The sequence below is a fragment of the Vanacampus margaritifer genome, chromosome 6 (assembly GCF_051991255.1).
Source record: "Vanacampus margaritifer isolate UIUO_Vmar chromosome 6, RoL_Vmar_1.0, whole genome shotgun sequence".
NCBI classification, from domain to species: domain Eukaryota; kingdom Metazoa; phylum Chordata; class Actinopteri; order Syngnathiformes; family Syngnathidae; genus Vanacampus; species Vanacampus margaritifer.
In genome coordinates, this window is record NC_135437.1 from 27,607,932 (window position 1) to 27,630,937 (window position 23,006).

General features: G+C 39.9%; 2 protein-coding genes across 4 annotated transcripts in view; one reads left to right on the forward strand and one right to left on the reverse strand.

The window, feature by feature from the left end:
- The window catches only part of lingo1a (leucine rich repeat and Ig domain containing 1a), a 363,354-nt gene that overhangs the window by 292,063 nt on the left and 48,285 nt on the right, over positions 1 to 23,006 (reverse strand). The window contains exon 4 of one of the 3 annotated variants that reach the window (XR_013294404.1): positions 4,029 to 4,643. The exons of the other annotated variants lie outside the window; for them this stretch is intronic. The gene's annotated coding sequence lies outside the window, so the exon portion shown is untranslated. Of the gene's footprint in view, positions 1 to 4,028; positions 4,644 to 23,006 lie in introns of those variants that run through there. 3 annotated transcript variants of the gene reach the window in all.
- cspg4 (chondroitin sulfate proteoglycan 4) overlaps positions 14,643 to 23,006 on the forward strand; it is a 65,009-nt gene continuing 56,645 nt past the window's right edge. Inside the window, exon 1 of the mRNA XM_077567764.1 lies at positions 14,643 to 14,836. Coding sequence (XP_077423890.1) covers positions 14,764 to 14,836 — 73 coding nt within the window. The 5' untranslated portion in view covers positions 14,643 to 14,763. The remainder of the gene's footprint in view (positions 14,837 to 23,006) is intronic.

Sequence of the window (23,006 nt, forward strand, 5' to 3'; positions counted from 1 at the left end):
GGGGGGAAGTTGGAACGGATTAATGGCATTTCTTTTCATTGTAATGTGGAAAATGATTTGAGTTATAAAGACAAATTATAATCTCAAGATACCACTTTACGTATATGTACAATGTACACCTCTTAAAAGTGGAACCGAAATCATTTCAATTTTGTTAATCAAAAGGTTCAAAACGGTGCCTTGTTATCTCCGTAAGGGCCAAATTTGGATCTTTGCAGGTTTAATGCCGCAGCCTGTGAGTGTCGGCTATATTGTCCAAATGGGAAGTTCGGGGGAGGACATAAAGGCCTGTCGGGCGGTCTCCCGTCAAGTTAAGTGCTTCAACTTCTGCCAGTCTGATTGCAAATGAGGCCCCCGCGCGCCGCCCATTAGCGGCACTGCGACCGGCCGTCTCCCAGCGGAGCAGAACGCCAACGTCCAGCTCGAAGCAACGGCGCCCCCATTCGGAGCACGCTCAGATGAAGAACGCCAGGCACGGAGGAGGAGGAAGATGAGGAGGACATACCCGGCCATTTTTTTTTTTTACGCGGAGTCCATTCCCGAGGTGGCCCTTGGAGAGAATTTGGAGCCTTTTTTTTTTTCCTCATCCTTGATACGCCGATACAGACAGCAGACAGCCAAGCAGAGCAGAATTTTGAGATGAGAGCAAGTTAAGTCGCACGAGTGAAGGACGTCTTCTTCTTCCTTTTTCCCATCGCATTTCATTATGAAACAAGCTCATTTCATTCTTCTATTTCCTGACGTCTGGAACTCCCTGGTGATTAGCGCACAGCTGAGTCCATTTAAAGCTAACATGCAAATACAAAACAGATGCCGTAATAAGCACCACGATGAAGTTTTTACTATTCAAACACGTTGCCTTTTCTCTGAAACATTGATTCTAGAGTTTGCGTTTTTTTTAAATTATTATTATAAGTCCCACTTTTTCATGTGTATACTGTCGTTCGGCTGGTGCTGTGACTTATTCTCAGGTGTGACTTGCATAAGAGCTTAGACTGGGACCCAAAATCACCGTTGCCAAATCATGTTGAGTTTCTATGGGGTCGATGCCACCGACTTCCGGAAGTCACACACTGCTGCGACACACAGGCAGCGTCCCAACACTCGCACCCCCACCACTGTGCCCCCCCCACCGGCAGGACGTCTCAGCCCTCTGAAATGCTTCGGAAAACTGAGACGGACACGGTACACACTCGAACGCCAACCGGGTGGAAGTCCTGCTTCCTCCGTGGCATGTACCCCGTTGGTGGTGGCAAAGAAATTTGGTGCGTTGGCATCGGTGCAAAACAGATGGTAGAAGAAGAAGAAGAAGAAGAAGATAGAAGAAGAAGATAGTAAAAGAAAATAGATTTTTTGATTTTGAAAAGTGACATTTATTTGCCGCACTTATTTACATTCGTTTCATAACACACAGCTCGGCAAGAGCAATTAAAATAATACAGATTAAAAAAAATAAAATGCTTTTACATCAGAACATCACTAAAACATAAAGAAGTAGAAGAAGAAAGAGTAGAAGAGAAGAAGAGAAGTAGTAGAAGATTTGATTTGATTTTGAAAAAATACATTTATTTGCCGCTGTTAAGATGAAAAAGAAGAAGATTTTGATTTGATTTTGATTTTGAAAAAATCTTATTTACATTATTTTCCTAACACACAGCTCGGCAAGAGCAATTCAATGAATAGATAAAAGCTTTTACATCAAGAAGAAGATAGAAGGAGAACAAGAAGATATAAGAATAAAAACAAGAAGATAAGAACAAGAATGAATTTTGTTGTTTAAAAAAAAGATAGAAGAACAACAACAAGAGCAAGATAGAGGAACAATTGTTATTATTATTAATGAAATGACAAAATGTAACAAACATTTTGGCATTAAACACAAATCAAAAAGAAAGATCAAAGTGCAGTTTTCAAGGCACCAAAACAGTGACATGATCATCAAGAAGATCGATGAAGATGGAACAAGAAGAAGAAGAAGGTCAAGCGAGCAGCAATCAATTGTGTCACACACATTTCCAAAGATGTTAGCGTGTAGGGTCAGAACTTGTTTACATTTTAAGGCCATTTTATTATCACTAAGGACTCGATTTTTAGTAGTTCACTTATTTTAGATATTTCTACATCTGTTATACTGCTGACTGAAACATGTCTTAACTCTTTGACTGCCAGACGTTTTCAGAAAAGGGATGCCGTGGGTGCCAGCCGATTTAAGCATTTTTGACTGGTCTTTCAAGGTCCACAGAAAATGTTGTGTTTGGACTATGGAAACACACATACTACCAAATGAAAGATTGGACTCTCATCTTTCGTCAGAAAAAAAAAGTTTGTTTCTACCTTATTCCGTTTTTCAGTAATCAACAATAGAAAATGGTTAGTTTCACCTCTGTTTTGAAACAAACGTCTTTTAACGTCTTTGGCACTCCTCCCTAGGATTTTACTAAACGTTATTTAACGTTTTTGGCAGTCAAATAAGTTTCTCTTTGCATCATCTTCATTTTGCTTATTTTTTTTTTTTTTTACATTTTGTCACATGTTGATAAAATATTGAGCTCTCTAGTTACCTTACTGTAGTTTTCAGGACAGCCGTTTTAATATTGCCGATTAAAAAAACAATGTAAAGTCGCCATTTGTTTTAATAGCACCCAGCGGATGGTTGCTGGCCCACGTTGAGTCTTGCGTCTAAAGCAACATAAAAAGAAGTTGAGGGAAGTCGAGAAAAATTCCAAGGAGCAGACCGTGGATGTGAAGATTGTCTTGAATTAGAAAGTTGAAAGACTTCCACACAGACACAATTCTGGAGTCTGCTGTTTGTTTTTTGGCCTTATGTGAAATAAATTCTATCGAGTTATTTTCCCCAGCAAACCTCAACTGTCTCTATTGTCTCGTCTCTCTTGGCTCTCAATGCTCTCCCCCCTCCCTCTGCCTGCTCCACTTTCTTTCGCCATCTTGCAACACTTCACCTCAGGGCTTTTGAGGCCATTGTGAAAGACTGGCCCGAGTCCCGAGCCCCCCTGAGGAGGCTCAAGGGGGCTCAGGGTTGACTGATCGCTGGATTTCACCACGGGGCTCCCACAACGGGGATTGTTCAAGAAGCTTTGCCTTTCCGCCGAGACCCTCTCCGATTAAGGACTGCCGGCTTCTCTCGCAAAAACACGGCCTCACATGTTGCCAGGGTTGTCGTGCAGGAGAAGCTCGTCCGTCATCTTTCAAGTGCGCCCGTGACACTTTTGCCACGCACTTTCGCTCCAACCATCCCATTCTTAGCATGTCTTTTCATCATTATTGTCTTTCTTGTTGCTGTCACGGGGTTGATCAATGAAACCCACAAGTTAGAGCAAATTTTAAAAAAAAAAAATGTCATATTTTTTAGGGATGGACCCAGGCCGATTGTGGGCACCGATATTGGGCATTTAAAAAAAATCTGCCGGCCACTAAAAAAGTAAAGCTAAAACCATTTTAATAAAGGGAACAATTTAGTTAATTTTTCAGTTAGCTTTATAAGATATTTGTTGATCCTGGGAAACTTCTGAACCTTTTGGTTTTGTTCAACATTAAAACAAAGAAATGTGGAAGTTTAAGATTTCAGGTACTTTTACATTTTCGGGGGGAAAAAATGACTATAGAAAACTATCGAAACTATGGTATTTACTTATTTAAGTTTCCTTTTAACTTTTCATACTGATAACCTTAGGATCGCCCTGAACTTTTTTTTTAAATTTATTTAAAATGAAGTCTATTGTCAAAGACCCCAAAAACAACAACAAAAACATTTTGACATTTTGAAAAGTCTGAAAATGTGTTCAATAAGCAGTAGTTTAAAAAAAAAAAAAATGGGACTCCAATAACCCCTACCCCCCCCCCCCTTTTTTTTTTTCAGATTCAAATATTGATTAGCGGTAGTGGTGCAACAAATCACAAAAGTCACGGTTCGGATCAGATCACGGATTTGAGTCACAGATCGGATCGTTTTTCGGATCAGCAAAAAAAAAAAAAAAAAAAAAAAAAAGATAAATAGTACTTTGTCTTCTTTTATTTTGTAAAGCGCTTTTCCCATTAAATATTTCATATTAAAAAAAAAATATTTAGACTTTTTGCAACCCGCTACATGAGCAATGTAGGTCGGGAATATTTGGCTGAATAATGGCATTGATTACAGAAGAAGAAGAAGAAGACGAAGAAGAAGACGAAGAAGAAGACGAAGAGGAAGATGAAGAAGAAGATGAAGAAGAAGCCTTTTTGGAGATCTCCCTCAGGTCAGCAAGAAAGTAATTGCTGGACTTTTGCACTCAATATAAAGCGCGCTGTAGACAAATGGGCAAGCGTCAAAGTAAAACGAGGTGGGGAAATCCTCTTCCTCCTTTCTTCTTGCTTTGGGATCCCGCCAGGAGAAACTTGAAAGACACCGAAGAAGGCGTGGAGACGGAAAAGGCCGGATTGTGAACGTTACTCACGGGAACGCGTAGAAAAGAAAAAAAAGTACGCTCGCAGTTGCTTTATGTTACTTTTTTTTACATTTGGACTGAGATTTATCAAGCACCAAGACGCCCACACACGCACAAACCCGTACCACAATCCGGGTCCATCCAGGGGGCACACTCACTTTTCCTTTTACGTCCTGATAACTCCAAGGCAGATTTCAATATCTGTCAACAAAATGGTTACGGTTGAAATTGGTACCATAATTTCCGGACTATTAAGCGTACCTGAATGTAAGACGCAACCACAACATTTTATAGAAGTTTTTCTTTTTAGATTAGTTTTTAAATTTTCATTTGGATTTTTTGACTTTTTAAGAGTGATTTTGTTAGTTTTTTTTTTTCTTTTTCTTTTTTCGTCAGAATCATCACATGTCAATTATGTCAAATGAAACTGGTAGATAACTTTTATTAATACTGTATTTCTTTGTGTAGTAAATTGCAACTAAAAAGTAAAAATGATTTTCAGCTCAAATATTTGTGAGGCGCATGACTCATTTAGCGGCAAAAATTAACATGAATGTGTGGAAAAAAATGCTCTCCCACATTCGATTTCTGATTCAATCCTCAGTAGAGTCATAAGAACGCGTTCACATGCCCGGACCAGCTCGTTCCCAGCCATTAGAACTTCGACCCTGCATTTCTTACACCCGCTTCTGACCTATTATCATACCCAAACGCTTCTGACGGAAATGATTATTTATTCAACATTCTGTTTGCTCACATGGGATTGTCATCACATACAAAAAAACAAACAAAAAAAAACGCAGACCACATCAGGCTCGTTCAATCTACAAGAAAAAAATATATACTGTAAAAGTGCTATTCTCAACGAAGCGAATGAAAGTGGACCACCATTTGAGTGCATGTTATCTTCCACCAGGGGGCACTGCTAAGTCCTGTCTTGACCTGGTAGCTCTGCTCTGGTGGACCGCCAGCTGCATCACATCCCGCCCCGATCTCAGTAGAAAACAATGGGGTCTTTTCACAGTCTTTTGGATGGTTGAAGGTGGATTTAGGTCAGCCCCTTCCCCTCGCGGCAATTAGCAAACGACGACACCAGACCCCTCAACCCTATAGAATCCTATTGATTTTATTTCTTTCAAACATAAGACAGTCAAGGTAGCCATCGAGTTCTGTTTGCTGTCATTTTTTCTGGAGTACAAAGCTATTGATTGTCAACGATATCCAACACAGGTTATCATATTTTAGCACGATGACCTGCATGAGGTTACTCTTTTTTATCACACTTTGAGGCGCTTCTCCTTCCATGTAATTCATCTAATTCACATCATTCCAATTTCAACATGTTCTAAAAATTCACTCCATGGGTGCTATTAAAAAAAATTCAGTTTTTCCATTATTCAACATTTTCACTTGAAAATTCCCCCATTCATTCATATTTATCATTCTTTTCCATTGGCACATTCAAAACAACAGATTCAGATAGCTGCCATTTGAAATTTAAATCATTCTACTTAGTCAATTCTCCTTATTGAACGATTTTCAGCATGACAAAATATTGCACGTACCAAGAATTCCCTTTTTTTTTTTTAACTCCAAAAAATTCCCATAATCAGGACATATTCTACATTATTCACTTCTCCTCCAACACTACCCGACCATTTTAAACTACTCCAACTTCAACATTTTGAGATGATTCAAGCCATCTCATTTACTGCTCCCATTCACAAAATTCACATTTTCTAAAGCCCCAAATTCGAAATACTTAAAGCCAGGTCATTCTGTGTCATTCAGGATCATTCCAAATCATTCCACATGCTTCAATGTTTTTGATTCAGCCTTTCAACCTTTACACACAATTTCTCCAGAAATGTCAAATGTCTAACGATGATTTTGCTGTTTGTTTATCCTTTGGAAGCATCACTGCCTTCAGTGATGGAATTTGAAAATGAATGGACTGAGTGCCTGTAACGGCAAATGAATAACAAATAGAAGAGAACATGTCTTTAAATGAACTCAAAGCTCAGCCGTGTTTTCTCATTACGCAAATGTCAACGCTGCTTTCGAAATTGAAATGTGACAATTATCGTCACTGGAGGGGGAAAAAAAAAGTCTTTTTACACAGTACGTGCAAAAGCCAATTGAGTCGACGTCGCCCTAAAAAAAATAGCCAGCAGAAGAGAAGCGGAAGCAGAAATTAGAAGCTGAAAAAATGATATCTGCTTTTCTCTTTCATTATCTCGCCAACGTTGGCTGCGGGGCTACGACTGAGAGTGTGGAGAGTTCAGGGAGCGTCACCCGGGATACACAACATAAAGCTTTATTGATTCAAACCCTTTCACTAACGCTGGAGAATACAACTGAATTAAATAAATTCCTCATTTCCGCATTTTTGTCACGATTTCAACACAAATTTAAAAGGAGACGTATTTGCATGTATAATTTAGACATAATGAGTGCCTCATTGTAAGGGTGTTGAAAAGCCCCTTTTAAAGAATCATAAAGTTCAATTAGGTTAAGTTAGGTTAGGGAGCTCCTCCTTAAATTTAGGACAGTGTTTGTTATAACAATTGCGCACAAGTTTGTAATTTTTGATACGATATGACTATGATACCACAAATTAAAAGAAAATATTCCTGGTGATAAGTTTAGCTGATGATATTGGTAATATCGAGTTTTAAATAGTGACTTTGTAAGTGATTTGTGACAGGAATAAGTTAAGTATTATAAGTTGCTCTTAGCAACAAGCAGTCCGCAGGATTTTGACAGCTCATACATTTCTTTGTAAGTGTTATTTAAAATGAGTAAGTCCTCCAGTTAACACGAAAGAAAACAATCATCCATTCCCTGTGAGTCATTTTTTCTTTTTTTTTCTTTTTTTTCTCCAGGAGAGCTCAGTATTGTTCATTTGATTTGACATCATCATTGCTCTCCTTTTTTAAAAAAAACAAATAAATTAAAAAAATTTAATAAATGTTTTTTTTTTTTAAATATATATACATATATATACATATACACACACATAAATTTTGTATGTGGGTGAGTATGTGTATGTGCGTGTGTGTGTGCATGCATGCGTGCGAGCGTGTGTGTATTCATCAGTTCACCTAAAGCCCATTAAAAAAAATCCCATACTAATAATATAATATAATAATAAATTGCCAAATGCAGAAACATCAATGTAAGTTATCACGATGTAGTGGCTCTCGCTAACAGACAGAATTAAGTAACCAGAATTAGGTTAAAAAAATTCTATATACGTAGACCATGTTTCTATAAATTTTGATATTTGGTTTTTATTTGAGGCAGATATTTTTTCCATTAAAATGTGATTTATGAGGAGGTTAGACCATTGGTCGATATTCAGCGTTTGTTTATTTTTCCAGTTAACAAGAATTGTTTTTTTAGCGTTTTTTTTTTAGCAGTTTTTTCAAACTGACCGCGTAAATATCGACTCATTTATTTGCTGGCCAAGGAAAACCTTACGTGGGAAAACCAACGGCAATCCACGGGGCTATTTTGTGTGCGGTTTTCTACTTCACTCCGGGAAATCTTGTTTGGCCAACAAGTTTGAGAGCGGACTTTGACTTGACACCTTCTTTGTCCCAGCAAAATGTAATCCTGCAAAATATTCCACATTTCTAATAAATAAAATCTGGCTGTTTTTTTGTTTTTTTTTAATGTAACTGCAACAGAATACGGTTACTTTTTTTTTTTGTTTTGTTTTTTGTTTGTTATTTTTTCTTCCTTTTTTTTCCTGGAGAGCTCAGTATTGTTCATTCGGTAATTTTACCGATTTGACATTTCATTGCTCTCCTTTTTTTTTTTCCTTTTTTTTTTTTAATACGGTTACTTTGTTGTATCCTGAATACGTAATGCCGGTTCATGTATCCCGTTCCTCCCAACAAGTCCTCCAACATTAACGAGCATATTGGTCGTTTTACCACGCACCAAAATACGACCAAGTGTTACGTATTGTAGTTTAGCGACCTCAATCGGCCATGTTAAATAGCAAAAAAAAATACTTAACTGAGACTCGAACCCGCATAATCTGGTCACAAGACTAACACCTCTCGGGTAATGATCTTAGTGTCCATTTTTAGTGTTGACATGCATGTCAATTCGCCATCACGGACTAATGGTTGGGGTTAGGATGAGGCTTTCAGTGAGGTCGTACGGTACACGTTACGTCTTCACACGGGACAATAATAGTTGAGATTAGGAAAAGGCACAGTGAGGTTGCAGACCATTAGAAAACATGGAGTCAACACTAAAATAATCACTGGCCAAATAGCTCAATCAGATAAATACTCGTCTTCCGACCAGTCGGACCTGGTTCAAGTCTCGTTTTTTGTATTTTGGGGCTATAGAGGTCGCTAAACTAAAATACGTAATTCTTGGTCGCAATTTGGCACCTTTTCAAAACGAGCTATGCGGTCGTATTTATCGGAGGACTGTCTCATTACTCCCCATAAATGCAGTCAAAATGTGGATTTTGCTTCAGAAAATTGAGCAGAAATGTGCTTCAAATGATGTCATCTTGGCCATTCCTCCATTACTTCTTTTTTTGTTTTGGAAGGATTCTCCCTTCACCCCCCGAGCAGGAACCAGGTCAACACCGACGTCTCGTCTCTACTTCCCATTTCTGTGTTTTCACCGAGCTGCCGAGACAGACTGGAAGGAAGCGTGAACTTTAGCCCGCGCAATCATGCTAATGACAAGTGAGCTATTAGTAGAAGTAACAGACGGGCGATTACTCCCGGTTTCCTTGAACACAACCCCCCACCCCACAGTCGCGTTCTTGCGAGTGCCACGACGCTCTTTGTTCCCGCTTAATTATCAATGCACCCCCCCCCCCCTCCCATCAACACATGATGATCAAAACAGAGCCGTGATCCTGACAGCACCCCAAAGAAAAGAATAACACAGACACACTAGCAGAGGATTAATCAAGTCATCATCTTGGGGTGGGAGGGGGGGTGGGGGTGGGGGATCTGGTGGTCCGACAAGATGAGATCTGAGCCGGAACGCTGAAAGGCGAGCGGAGCAAAGATGACTTCAGAGGTGATATTTTGGGAGAACGTCCCCAGTTAACCTCTGCTTGTGAAGATGACATCAATAGGCCAAGGCGGAAGATCTGATACGGACGGACGCCAAGCACAACTAACAACACAACAGTTTTTATTTGAACCACATGTTCAAATGTTAACACTGTCTGCCATGCTAGTTTACTTGGTAGGAGGACCACAAAAGACCAAAGCCTCTTTCGCTACTGACTTGTTTCGTGTTCCTGACCATCCGATGGTGGTCAATTGAGACATAACCATAGCTTTAAAAAAAAAAAAAAAAAAAATGAAACCCTAAGCATAATTTGAAATCCTAATTTGATACCCTAACCCTAATTTGAAACCCTACTTTGAAAACTGATGTCACATATTTTGAAAGTCTAATTTTATAGCCACTGTTATAAATTGTGACCGTGCCTTGAAACCCTACCCCGAGTATAAAACCAATGCCAAAACAGAAGAGTGAAGATTATTAAAATAACCAAAATGCAATTTCTGCAGAAATGGCATAGGAATGCTATTAGCTGAATGCTAATGCTATTAGCTGAATGCTATTAGCTGAATGCTAAGATTTCAATACATGTGCTTATGAAGTAAATTGAAAGATAAATTACAATTTTTAAATTGTATGTAAATGACAAATGAATAAAAAGAAAGCTTGAACTGCAATCTGTCTAAGGTGGGATTTAATCATTTCAAAGAAATTATAAACCATTTCCTGATATTTAGTTGGTATCTAACCATCGAATGTACTAAAAATGTGGTCCAAGCCGGTGTTCGAACCTAAGTTCTCCAGTTCTGGCAGGCAATTGCTCTAAGCACTGAGCTAAATTGGACTTGTTGAAATTCATGGCTAATTGCGATTTTTTTTTTTTTTTTGAAACGTGTCATCTGATGCTGAAAGCTAACATGCATTTAATCATTTCAGTGAAATGATAATGCATTTCCTGATATGGTAGATGGTATGCCTAATTAGCATAATGGCCATGGATATATTGGCAATGTACATTTCAGCATTCCCACAATGACACTCGTTTCTCACCAACAGTGTTTGATCCATGAATCGATCAACACACTTGAAAATGGTATGATAACTGCTGCTCACATTTTTATTATAACACGAGACCAAGGCCAAACCTATAATTGATCAAAAACTACTGAAACATTGAACATTTGGACATTCAGACGTTTAAAGACGGACAAATTAAGATTTTAGGCCCATTCGGATTTTTTTTTTTTTGGACAAAATAGAGTTTTTTGCTTATTATATCCTTGTTTATTACACGTTGTAAGAGTCTACTCTTTAATAATCAATAGACTGTTTACATGTTTCGATATATCTGCTGTTATTTTGGTTAGCAACACAGTTAAGGGGTATTATTTTATATTTACATTCAACCGTACGTTTCGAGGGAACAAAAACTCCAACTTGCTTCCAGTGAAAACGATACAAATTTGATCACGTTGGTGTTTATTATTCCCGATCATACAGGAAATGTTTAGTGTTATGCTACAACATCTGTCAGACAACTTGTCTTGTCTCACAGCTGGAAGAGGGTATCGAGTGGCGGCTGTGGTGACGTTTATGGTTTTGCTAACCCAGCCCGTCTACCTTGATATTGTTTTACCTTTGTAAAAACATCTTACATACACATGCAAAGCTGAGTAAACATAAGAGAGGCTGCAGATGTGAAGGTTTGCGTCGAGTTGAGCTGTGTTGATTCTTTGGAATAGAACCGACAGTGGATGATGTGATATTTTATTTTACTTTATTTATTTTATTTTTATTTTATTTTTATTTTATTTTTATTTTATTTTTATTTTATTTTTATTTTATTTTTATTTTATTTTTATTTTATTTTTAAAAATTAATTTTTATTTTTTATTTTTTTTTTTCTGGAGAACTCAGTATTGTTCATTCGGTAATTTTGCCGATTTGACATGTCATCACCATTGTTTTCTTTTTTTTTTTTTTACTCTTTTTTTTTTAATATCCATCAATGTAGCGGTAAAGTGGGAAATGCGTTCAACATGTTAAGGCCGGAGGAGACGTTTAATGTGTTTTATGGGGAGACACGCTGAATGCAAACAATTCCTCGTTTGGTTCAAAGACTCCGCAGGAATCCCGGCGTGCATGTTAAACATTATTAGTGCGCTTTAATGAAACACTTTGAGCCAAAGCGATTCACTTTGAGGGACTGACGCTTGCATCAGAGGAGCCACCGGTGACGTGGGCCGCATTCTCGATGCAGCCCATTCATGTCAGTGGATTTCTGTGCGTGAGGATCCCAGGGTGAATTATGTCTCCGGGGGAGGCGGGAGCGTGTCTTCGTGGTCGCAGGCTCGAGAGGGAGCGATTTAAAGCGTGCCTCGTGCCATGTTGAAATAATCAGGGAGCTTGTTGTCGAATGAGATTGTCTGCCAGAAATAGTGTTGGGTTACAACCGCCATGTGTCGTTCAGTGGCTCGTCTTACAGCCGCAATCGCTCGTCGGGGGCTCGCATGTAACTGCATTTTTTCGCAAGTGGGTCATTCCACAATTGGAGCACCATTTAGGCGCCAAGCAATTTTTGAGAAATTTAATATTTATTTATTTATGTATTTATTTATTATTACTTAATAATATAAGGCTGCTCGATAATGGGAAAAATAACAATCATGACTATGTTGGCAATAATTGAAATCACGATTATTCAAATGATTATTTATTTTTTGGTACAAAGCAAGAAATGTTTAAGCATTTAAAAATATTAAAACCATTTTTTTATAAAGTAGAAAAACTATAATTATGTAAGTTCCTTTTGGACCAAACAGAATTTAGAATAATAATAATTATATATATATATATATATATATATATATATATATATATTTATGTTGGCAAAAACTGTGCAGTAGATCGATCATTTATTTTTTAGTACAAAACAAGAAAATGTTTAAACGTAAAAAACATTTAAAAAAATATTAAGACCAAATTTTTTGAAACACTATATAATTATGCAAGTTCCTTTTAGATGAAACAAAATGTATTAAATTATTTGAAATTTTAAAAAAGGTACAAATGTATACATTTAAACAACTCAAAAAATTATATTCTTTTTTTCTGATTTTGTAACTGTGGAGTGTAATAATTTAAATTGTAATTGAATTTTTATTAATTGCACAGCCCTACTTATCTACTTACTGTATAATTATTTATTTTGTATTATTATTACTATTATTATTATTTAAATTTAAAATGTGGGTTTATTTATTGATATATTTATTTATTTATCTCATATATTGCTTTTTCAAGAAAATCAGGTAATAAATGATCATACAGTAATTTGATTTTTTCCGGCACAACAATCAATAGTTTCCATCAATTTTTATGCTCACTAAAATGTGTATATTAAGTTACCAATGACCCCAAATTGTCTTTGATGTATTGTTTACAATAACGTGATGATGATATACACATTAATTATGCCAATTATTGACTATGACACTCAAGATCCAGCAAACTTTCCACATCTCCAGCTGGTGGGGCACTTCCCCAACTTCCCCTCATGCAAAGCTGATGCAAACGTGACTGTTTCTTCCTTTAACAAAATGACATCAACAGTCATTTATTGTTTTCCGAGGTTTTCCACACCGCTAGAACATTCTAATTATATAGCCACTTGCCTTGTCAGTGTGGATAATTTGCCAAGCTGTTGACTGTGACATGGGAAAAACTCTCGACTATGCGCGAGCAGGAAGTTTAATCTTGGCATCCGAGCAGAAAGTGCTAATCCTTGTCAGGAGAGCGCGCGCGCTCGTTACAGGCAAAGTGGAGCGCATCAGCTATGACACTCCATTTGAGAACATGTTTGATTGTTTTAGCCGTCGCAAAAGTTTGCTGCATCTGTAAGGGCGAGATGTGAAGTGAAGCCAGAAAGCTCTACCGCACGCCCCGGCGTAAGCCTAATTAGCTCGGGGAGCAGGTTAGTAGAACAAAAACATAAAGAAGCCGACATTGATCAAGGGAGAAGCAACAAGAGGGCCTTGGCAACCTGATTGGTCTTTAATTAAAAGCAAAAGGTTTATCCTTGCGGAAAGCAGGCTGCGCTCCCAGCAGGCCACTTCAATTACAGGGGAAGACAAAAGGAGGGAAGCTAGACGGAGGTGGACCTGTTTAGCCCCAATACTATTATTTCTTGCTGCATTGTTTGTCTTTGGTCAGACATGGTGGAGGGTAGCAAAATCAAAAAGCACAGGGGAGCCGTATCATTAGGGCGGACCTGCACTACATGGATGGGTAGCGATTGAGAATCAATGCACTATTCTATATGACAGAATAAACATAATGAGGGATCAAATAAGAGTGGACAGAAAAAAATAAGAGTGACTAATATCGGACCAGAGCGACTGCATGGCAACTGACAACTTCTTCATAAAGGACATTTGCATAAGACTAGACAAACTATGAGTGGCTAGCACATCATCATCTAAATTTAGCATCATAAGATACTGGAATGAAGCTTCATGAAGCACCTGCGATACTTTTTGACTCCTCAAGGTGGCACTCATGATTCAAAGATGCAATGCAAATGTAATCAATTTTTAATTGCACTTGCCTTTATCTTTAAACCAAGAGCACCATCTGGAGGAGTCAAAAAGTATTGCAAATGCTTCATGAAGCTTCATTTTGCCATCACTACTGGATAGCAACTACAGAATAACAAAGAAAAACTGTCAAAATCCAGTAAAACAGCCGGGAGCGAAGGGGGTTGCTTCAGTGAAAATTCACTCCCAATGAGTTAATCAGACCCAACCCAAAACACCTTGACCGGAAACTCATCATTATCATTGAACTGTTTTAGAGTTTCTACAATTTAAAACCATTTCAATATCATGATTGCCTGGGATTTCTATTCCCATTATTTCCCATGGGAATAATTCTATCAGAATGTAAACAAATCCTGCTCTTTCACATATGCGTCTCAAAATGAAGCGGAAAGAAAGCGAGACAGGAAGTCATTCTTCAGCCTTGGAACATGTGTGCGAGTGGGTTTGAAAGCTCTGAGATGGGGGGGAGGAGGGTGTGGAGGTGGGTTCGGAGAGAGGGCGTCGCTCTCCTGGCCCCTCCCCGGCCCGGCCCGGCCCGGCACGGCCCCTTCACACAGAGCAGTATCGTGTAGTAGGTCCCCAAAGTGGAAAGTCATTCAGGCCCCAGTGAATGGAGTGTGTCTAAGCAGAGACGGACGGTGGATGACTTTAACTGGCAGCACTCAAAAATGAGACCCTCGCAATCTGCCCTGGTGGGCGCCATCCTGACCCTGCTCAGCCTCACTGACCCCAGCCATGGAGGTAAGGACCACTGCTAATTACTGTGCTCACCCCTCCCTCCCTTTTCCTTCATCCACATCTGTTCCACGTTGGCAGAGACCCCCCCCCCCCCCCCCCCCGATGTTTGAATTCAGGTGCAAGTTCAGGATTTGATCTCTTTGCAGAACTTCCTTATGCGGTCTTATTCTCACGCCTGATTCATTGCTCAGCATTTGGATGAAATTCAAGCGAGCGTCTGGTCCAGACTCTGAGGTCTGTTTCCAATCCAGCGCTCGCTCTTACAATGTCTCCTATCACGCCCCGAGAAGTGTTTGCATTGAGGTTCTGTTGTCAGAGGTCAGCAGCGAGCGAGGTGAGAAGATGAAGGCGGCGGCGACTATGAATCGTTCTTTCACAGGGAGAGTGAGCACCGCAGGGCCCGCGTTTCAGCGTATCCACGCGGAGGTGGCGGTGGCGAGAAGGGGGGGATGAAAGTAAGAGTGCAGTGTGAGTTTTGACGAGGAGGCGGGGGTCCATACAATGGCTCCACAGTGCGCAGGCACAAGTCAGCCTCAGTACCTTTATAAATGTGACTTTGCACTTCCTCCACAGGGCAAGTAGAGCATGTGCAGGATGCACGGCGTGAATAAGCAGCGACGTATGGATGGGTGGGGTGGGTGGTTGGGGGTAAAGCTCAGGAGAATTCCCTTGTGACTTTCACAAATACGTGTCCTGTATTCGAAAATGATCAACTGTATTCGTACTTTGGTAAGTACGGAAGATGATTAGGGCCAGTGAAGAGGAAAAAAAAGGGTTGGCAGGATTCTCACTTTATTCTAAGAATTCTGACTTTAATCACAGAACTCTGACTTTAAAGTGAGAATTCTGACTGTGACGTAGAGGTATGAATTGTGGGTGAAAGTCAGAAAGTCAGAATTCTGAGAATAAAGTCAGAAAGTCAGTATTCTGAGAATAAAGTCAGAATTCTGACTTTAAAGTCAGACTTTAAAGTCAGAATTCTGAGAACAAGGTCAGAATTCTCAATGGGGAATTCTGACTTTAAAGTCTGACTTAAAAGTCAGAATTCTGAAAATAAAGTCACAATTCTCACTTTAAAGTCAGAATTCTGAGATTAAAATCAGAATTCTGAGAATAAGGTCAGAATTCTCAATGGGGAATTCCAGGAACCAGGAACTGGACTAATTCAAGAATTTTTAAAAAGCTTTACTAAAACGACACATTTTTGACCCATGAAGGCCACCGTACATTAGATTGTAGTCAACAAAACCTTGTGCACTAGTACGACCAATTTACACGCTGAGTTTTTTTTTTCTTTTCATATCTTTCCGGCCAGAGGGTAAAAAATGTGACAGCTGAAATGCTGTCAACAGCTAAAGACTGTACTTAAGTCAGAATTGGCAAGATGAACATTGGGCTTGGAGCGGCTGTCAAAACCCCATTGTCTCGCGCCGTCTGTCAGTCCGTCCATCCCGCACCGCAAATTGCACTGCGCAATTACGCGCGGGGCAAAGCACTCCATCAGCTTCGCGCCATGAGCATACAGAGCGACGCTTTGTTTGAGAGTTGACGCTCGGCCGGAAAAAAGCTAGAGTCAATCTGTTAGCATCTGCTTTCATGTTTGCTTGTTTACAGGGGGCGATAGGGGCAGAGATTTGAACCAACATACAGTGCAGGGGCAGGCTAGACTGGGTGTTGGTATACTTAGTATTGATAGGCCATTTTGGTGGTTCTTCCTCATTATGATGGCACTTGGTATGCTCAGAATGTTTTTAGGAGGTACTTAGTGTTAAAACCTAACCCTAGAAAAAAAGAGCCAAATAAAAAGCAGATGAAAATGTGATTGGCAAAGCGCAACTGGGCAGGGGGTTCATTGTGCATGCAGTAAATAGTTCACGGGGTGTCATTTTCCACCAAAACCCTGATCAAATAATCAAAACAGCCTAACAGAGGACTTTTTCTTAATCTACAGAAATTGTCTTCTGGTCCTGATTCCTCCTGAGTAGCTAATGCAAATGTTGGCCAGATGTACCACAGTCCCCGATTAAATGTAACCTTTGCTTGACAAAATCTCCGCCACCAGCTGTCAGGATGGCGAGTGAGAAGGTTCTGTATCTTCCCGGTGTTTACATCTTCAAATGTCACAGGCCGTGTTACCACATGACGTCCGCATGCCAGAGCGGTCCCCAAGAAGCAAGCCATGGTCAATCTGTATCTGTTTAGACCGTCTTGGTTCAATCAGAAGCAGATTTTGAGGTTGGGAGGGGGCGGGGGGCTGAACAGGAGCCCAGAGAGTCATGTAATAACATTTTCCGTTGATTTTCTGCAGCGCTGCAACCCACAATTTTTCCACAGTTTTATGTCCTCATGTTACTCCCTGTGAGGATCTGCTAGACTATGGAAGGAGTCCGAGTATAAGCAGCGGCTCTGCAAAATGAAGACACAAAATGGGATTGCTGAGGAGCTGATGTTGTTTAACATCTGTGCTTCCGCACACTCACAATCTTATTTTACCTGTCGAGATGGAGTATGGCGACACCAATCCAATGAACAGAAACAAGAACAGCAAAACAGGCATCCTTATTTTTTCTCCAGAGCGAGCGATGCACATTGTATTGTGTCTGTATCTGAAATTGGATATGACATATCACAGCGCTCCGCAGCACGCTGTGGTTTTTGAATTTATTACGACTTTCCTTGAACTTAAGCGGTAACGAGGTTTGCAGAAAACTGGTGAGGGGGCCGTTTCCCGAGTGTAAAGAGATCAAGTCATGTGTCTGCTGATGGCTCTCTTGATCCAAACAAGACATTTGTTTTAGGTATCTGCTTGTGGATGGATGGCCAGAGGTCTCAAACAATGGATGGATGAATGGATAGATGATGGCTAGAGGGCTCAAAACTGGATGGATGGATGATGGATGAACGGACAGATGGCTGGATGGATGACAGCCAGAGGGCTCAAACAATGGATGGATGGATGGATGGATGATGGATCGTGGATGGACGGATGAATGGATGGATGAATGAATGATGGCCAGAGTGTTCAAACAATGGATGTTTGGATGGATGGATACATAATGGCCAGAGGTCTCAAACAATGGATGGGTGAATGGATAGATGATGGCTAGAGGGCTCAAAACTGGATGGATGGATGATGGATGAACGGACAGATGGCTGGATGGATGACAGCCAGAGGGCTCAAACAATGGATGGATGGATGGATGGATGATGGATCGTGGATGGACGGATGAATGGATGGATGAATGAATGATGGCCAGAGTGTTCAAACAATGGATGTTTGGATGGATGGATACATAATGGCCAGAGGTCTCAAACAATGGATGGATGAATGAATGGATAGATGATGGCTAGAGGGCTCAAAACTGGATGGATGGATGATGGATGAATGGACAGATGGCTGGATGCATGACAGCCAGAGGGCTCAAACAATGGATGGATGGATGGATGGATGGATCGTGGATGGACAGGTGAATGGATGGATGAATGAATGATGGCCAGAGTGTTCAAACAATGGATGTTAGGATGGATGGATGGATGGATACATAATGGCCAGAGGTCTCAAACAATGGATGGATGAATGGATAGATGATGGCTAGAGGGCTCAAAACTGGATGGATGGATCGTGGATGGACGGATGAATGGATGGATGAATGAATGATGGCCAGAGTGTTCAAACAATGGATGTTTGGATGGATGGATGGATGGATGGATGGATACATAATGGCCAGAGGTCTCAAACAATGGATGGGTGAATGGATAGATGATGGCTAGAGAGCTCAAAACTGGATGGATGGATGATGGATGGACGGACAGATGGATGGATGGATGGATGACGGTCAGAGGGCTCAAACAATGGATGGATGGATAGATCGTGGATGGATGGATGAATGGATGGATGGATGGATGAATGATGGCCAGAGTGTTCAAACAATGGATGGATGGATGGCTGGATGGACAGATAGATAATGACCTACATTGGGGACAGTCACATTGTTGGTGTGATGGATAGATAGAGTCTTTCATAGATTGACCAGACAATTAATGGATGGGTGGATTGGTAATAAAATGGATGATGTCAGACCTTCAAGCTTAACGGATAGATGAATGTTGGGCTCTCCAGGTGGACAGATTGCTGAATGAATAAGACCCATGCAAAAAACAAAAAAAAACATTCAGTGGTGTAACCCGTGACTGATTATGCATTAGCGTTAAATGACCCGCTTTGAATCCTTCTGGTAAATTACATCACTTGAGTAAATTAGTAAGTAAGACATTGGTCATTAAACAACAATAGAAGCATACAGTGATGCAATTGCAAAGCTGAACTAGAGAAATTGGATCCAGAGAGTGCATATGAGCCCTTTCATTTCCCAGTGAGTTTCATGTCACTATGACAACATGGGAACAATAAATAAATATGGAATCTGCCTGGGCTCCGTGAAGCGTCTCTATACAAGGTCTCTACGCACAAGACTAATAAGTCTATTATTTGCTTTGAGATATTGATGAATTAGTGTTATTGTGGGGGCGCTTGTCCGCAGACACACTTGGCGACCCCCTGCTCACCTCTTAGTTTAAACAAGGTAGTGCTGGACCAAATCCAAACACGAAAATCAGGAGTGTCCATAAATTTGCTGTATCCACAGCATGGAAGTTTGTTTGAAAAAGAAGGAATGTCCAAAAGACGCGGTGCTCACCAAATTCAAGATCTATCCTTCAAATTGTTCCTACTTGCGATGCTTGAAAAGGGAACGCTCAATCCACCGGAACGTTAAGGTTGTAAGTGGCAGTGGGTGATGGCTTACTGATTATATTTAGCCTAAAGATAGCCAACTGTTGGTATCACCAACCTTATACAGTGCAGCTATTGGATTTTATATACGTGACCTGAAGCAACCGGGCGGACGGACGGCCACGGTCGTGATTACACACCGCACATCCAATAATGGAAATGTTTCGTGTAACAAGAATAACTTTTGTCAAACGTGTCCTTGAACGAGATGCAGGGCTCCTGCTGCTGCTGTTATACTTCAGGCACAACTCCAGCTAGCATCGCTGAATTATAATCACGAGCATTAGAACCCGTGCCTTAATTAGTCATTGGGTGGACTTATGCACAATTAGATGCCTCCTTCAACTGGATGCATCCATTAAATCAAATTTTGTTCTGTTAGAATTTGATTTACCAGTGCGAGGGTCATTGGACAATGAAAAAAAAAAAGTGATAGAAAACATGAGTCAGAAATGTATGAGGTATGTTATCGCATTAGAAGTCTAATCAAAAAACATATTTGGAGGTTCAAGTGACAGACATCCAAATTCTAAGCAGATGTTTGTCATTGCACCGCACAAGGCTGGCACCTTTTGAAGGCCTCTTCAAAGATGCAACCTTCTTGTCGCTTTTTTTTTTTTTAATGGGCTGTACAATGTGGCTGTCCTTCGCATCCCCCCACTTCAAAACATTTTGAGTATAGCAGAGATTTTGACTCATTTGTACAATATATCAAACTTGTGGGACCTTATAACAGTTATATGCTATTTGCCAAAAACGCGGGCTAAAACCAAAACAGCAGCGCCTAATCGTCTCTCAGATTAATTAAGGTGTGGAGAAGTAGCATATTGTCGCCGCTATGTGAAAAACACTAATGTCAATTTTTTTTCATGTTTTTTTTTTTTTTTATATTTTTGGAATGTCTGCATTCAGTTTCATCCCTCAAACTTTTTTTTAATTAATTTTTTATAAAAAAAATAAATTAAAAGATGGGCAAAATGTTTTTTCACATAGCAGCATGCTATTTTTTTCCTTTTATTTGATTTTTTTTTATTTTTTTACATTTTTGGAATGTTTGCATTCGGTTTCATCCCAAAAACATAAAATTTAAAAAAAAAAAAAGGGAAAAAATGGACTTAAGTGTTTTTCACATGACAGTGACGATATGTTGAAAACATGTTTCTGATGGAAGTATCCAAAATAGAGATGGTAAAAAAGTAAAATCAAAATGTTAATACATTGCAATATTCTCCTCACCAATTGAATATAAACCTCGAGTCAGAATCAAGCATCTTTGAGATGCGCCTCCACAGTTTCCTAAGTGTCGTCTGGATTCCTTGCTAACCCTCCAAAGCATCTGTATACCTTAAGCTCATAATTAGCTTTAGTGGTGCTGGTTGATATAAACAAACATGTAAATAAAAACAAGTGGGGCAGGTCATTTTCCTCCAGGCCCTTTTAGAGGGTTAATTCAGCCCTGTCTTAGTCATTATTTGACGTTCCTATGAACAATCCTGTTCCAAATATCGGCCATTAACTGTGCGGTATGTCTTGATGCCTGGTGGCCAAGACGGCAAGAAAATAAATAAAAAGTCGAAAGCAGAAATAGCCAAATTTAACAATCGCCTTTAGATAGCAGACTTTTGTCCCGCTTGCAAATGCTGGTTTATTCTCATTGAGATGCAGGATGATAACTAAAGACCCGTCCGTCGCCCTGAGGACTCCTTGGCAGATGATCGTTCCCACATGGCTCCCGTTTTGATAGACAGCTCGGCTTATATTGGAGGGCCGTGATCTGCTTAGCAGGGGCAGGCAGCCCACACACAGTCCTCGTTTAGCCTTCAGGCGTGCGCACAAAAGACTTGCTGTACATAAACACCGGCTACATTCTGCCACATCACTCGCGGAAGGTGAAAGGGCAACTCCTCTTAGGCCGCCGTGTTGTTTTAACGTCATCCACATCCATCAGATAAGTCGGCGACGTTTACCATAACGGGACGGTGAGATTTTAGCTGCTCAAGTGGCAATTTGGAATGTTAAATTGTTGATAAAAAAAAAACACGTGATTGTCGCGTCGCCTTGTAATTGCGGGGAAATTCCAAGGATGCGGTTTTCGAGTGCCAGTGGCATTCCAACAGCTTGGGAACAGGGACTCATCGCAGGACTGCGGGCGGGGATGACCTCAATTGTTGTGACGTTAGCCTTACAGTATAAATCGTTTTTTAACATCACAATCTAAATACAAAAATATGACGGCGTATTAGGGCCACTTACTGTAGAAATAGATATTTTTTAGAGGGTGGGGGCAATATTCAGAGAGAAAAAAACTCGCAATTCGCAAATTTGCCACTTTTTGAAGTGGCAAATGTACGAGTTTTTTCTTGCAAATTTGCCACTTAATAAAGAGTTTATAAAATGGCAAATTTGGCACTTTATAAAGTGGCACATCTGCGAGAAAAAAACTCAGAAACTTACGAGCAAATTTGCCACTTTATAAAGTGGCAAATTTGCCAATTTATAAAGTCACAAACTTGCGAGAAAAAAAAATCGTAATTTTTTTTATACGCACAAAAATACCAACTTGCTGATGAACTTTTTTTTTCTTTAAGTCTGTGTAGATTCTCGTCATCCATGTCACGGTAAACATTTACCTGCAGGACCCACAAGCCACATTGGAAAATCAAAGTGCTTCGTGAAAGGCAGGCTCACATCCGTCGTCCATACAAAAGCAAAGTCAATTGGCGTGTTTGTTTCTGATAAGAGCTTTTTTGGGGAGGGGGGGGGGGGGTTTAGCATCCAAAATGGAAACGCCAGAGAAGATTCTCATTATCACACAACTGCCAAGTTTTCAATAAGAAGGAATTATGCATGACCAGATGTTCTGATATGGCCCTCTGTGGTGCTCCATTTATTTTTTTATTTTTCCAAAAATGAACAAAGAAGATTCCGTTCTGTTTTTGCTGCCTTTTTATCACTGGAAATACATTAAAATGATAAAACGTCCAAAGTCCGAGCTCATGACCTTAAGTCCGATATCGGCCACATCGTCTAATTTAATCAAGATGCCGTTATATGGGCATGATGGCAGGGGGGGTAATTTAACAATTTAATTAAGAAGTGAGGATGACATTTCAGAAATGTGTTGCATGTATGTCACAGGATGGACAGAATGAGGTTGAGTGTGGCCGCAAGGGACGATACAGAAAACGTCCGTAAAGGGCGTAAGTTCGGCCCTTCGATTCATGTCGGACTTTCGCAGAATTCACACTGCACATTTAGCTGCCACAACTGCATTTCTCCCTAAACTGTGTGGATTATTTTTTTGTTATTTATTTCTACAGTGCAAAGTGAGAGTTATGGGCAATAAAATGTACTTAATGGTTCTAATCAGTCCTAGAGACA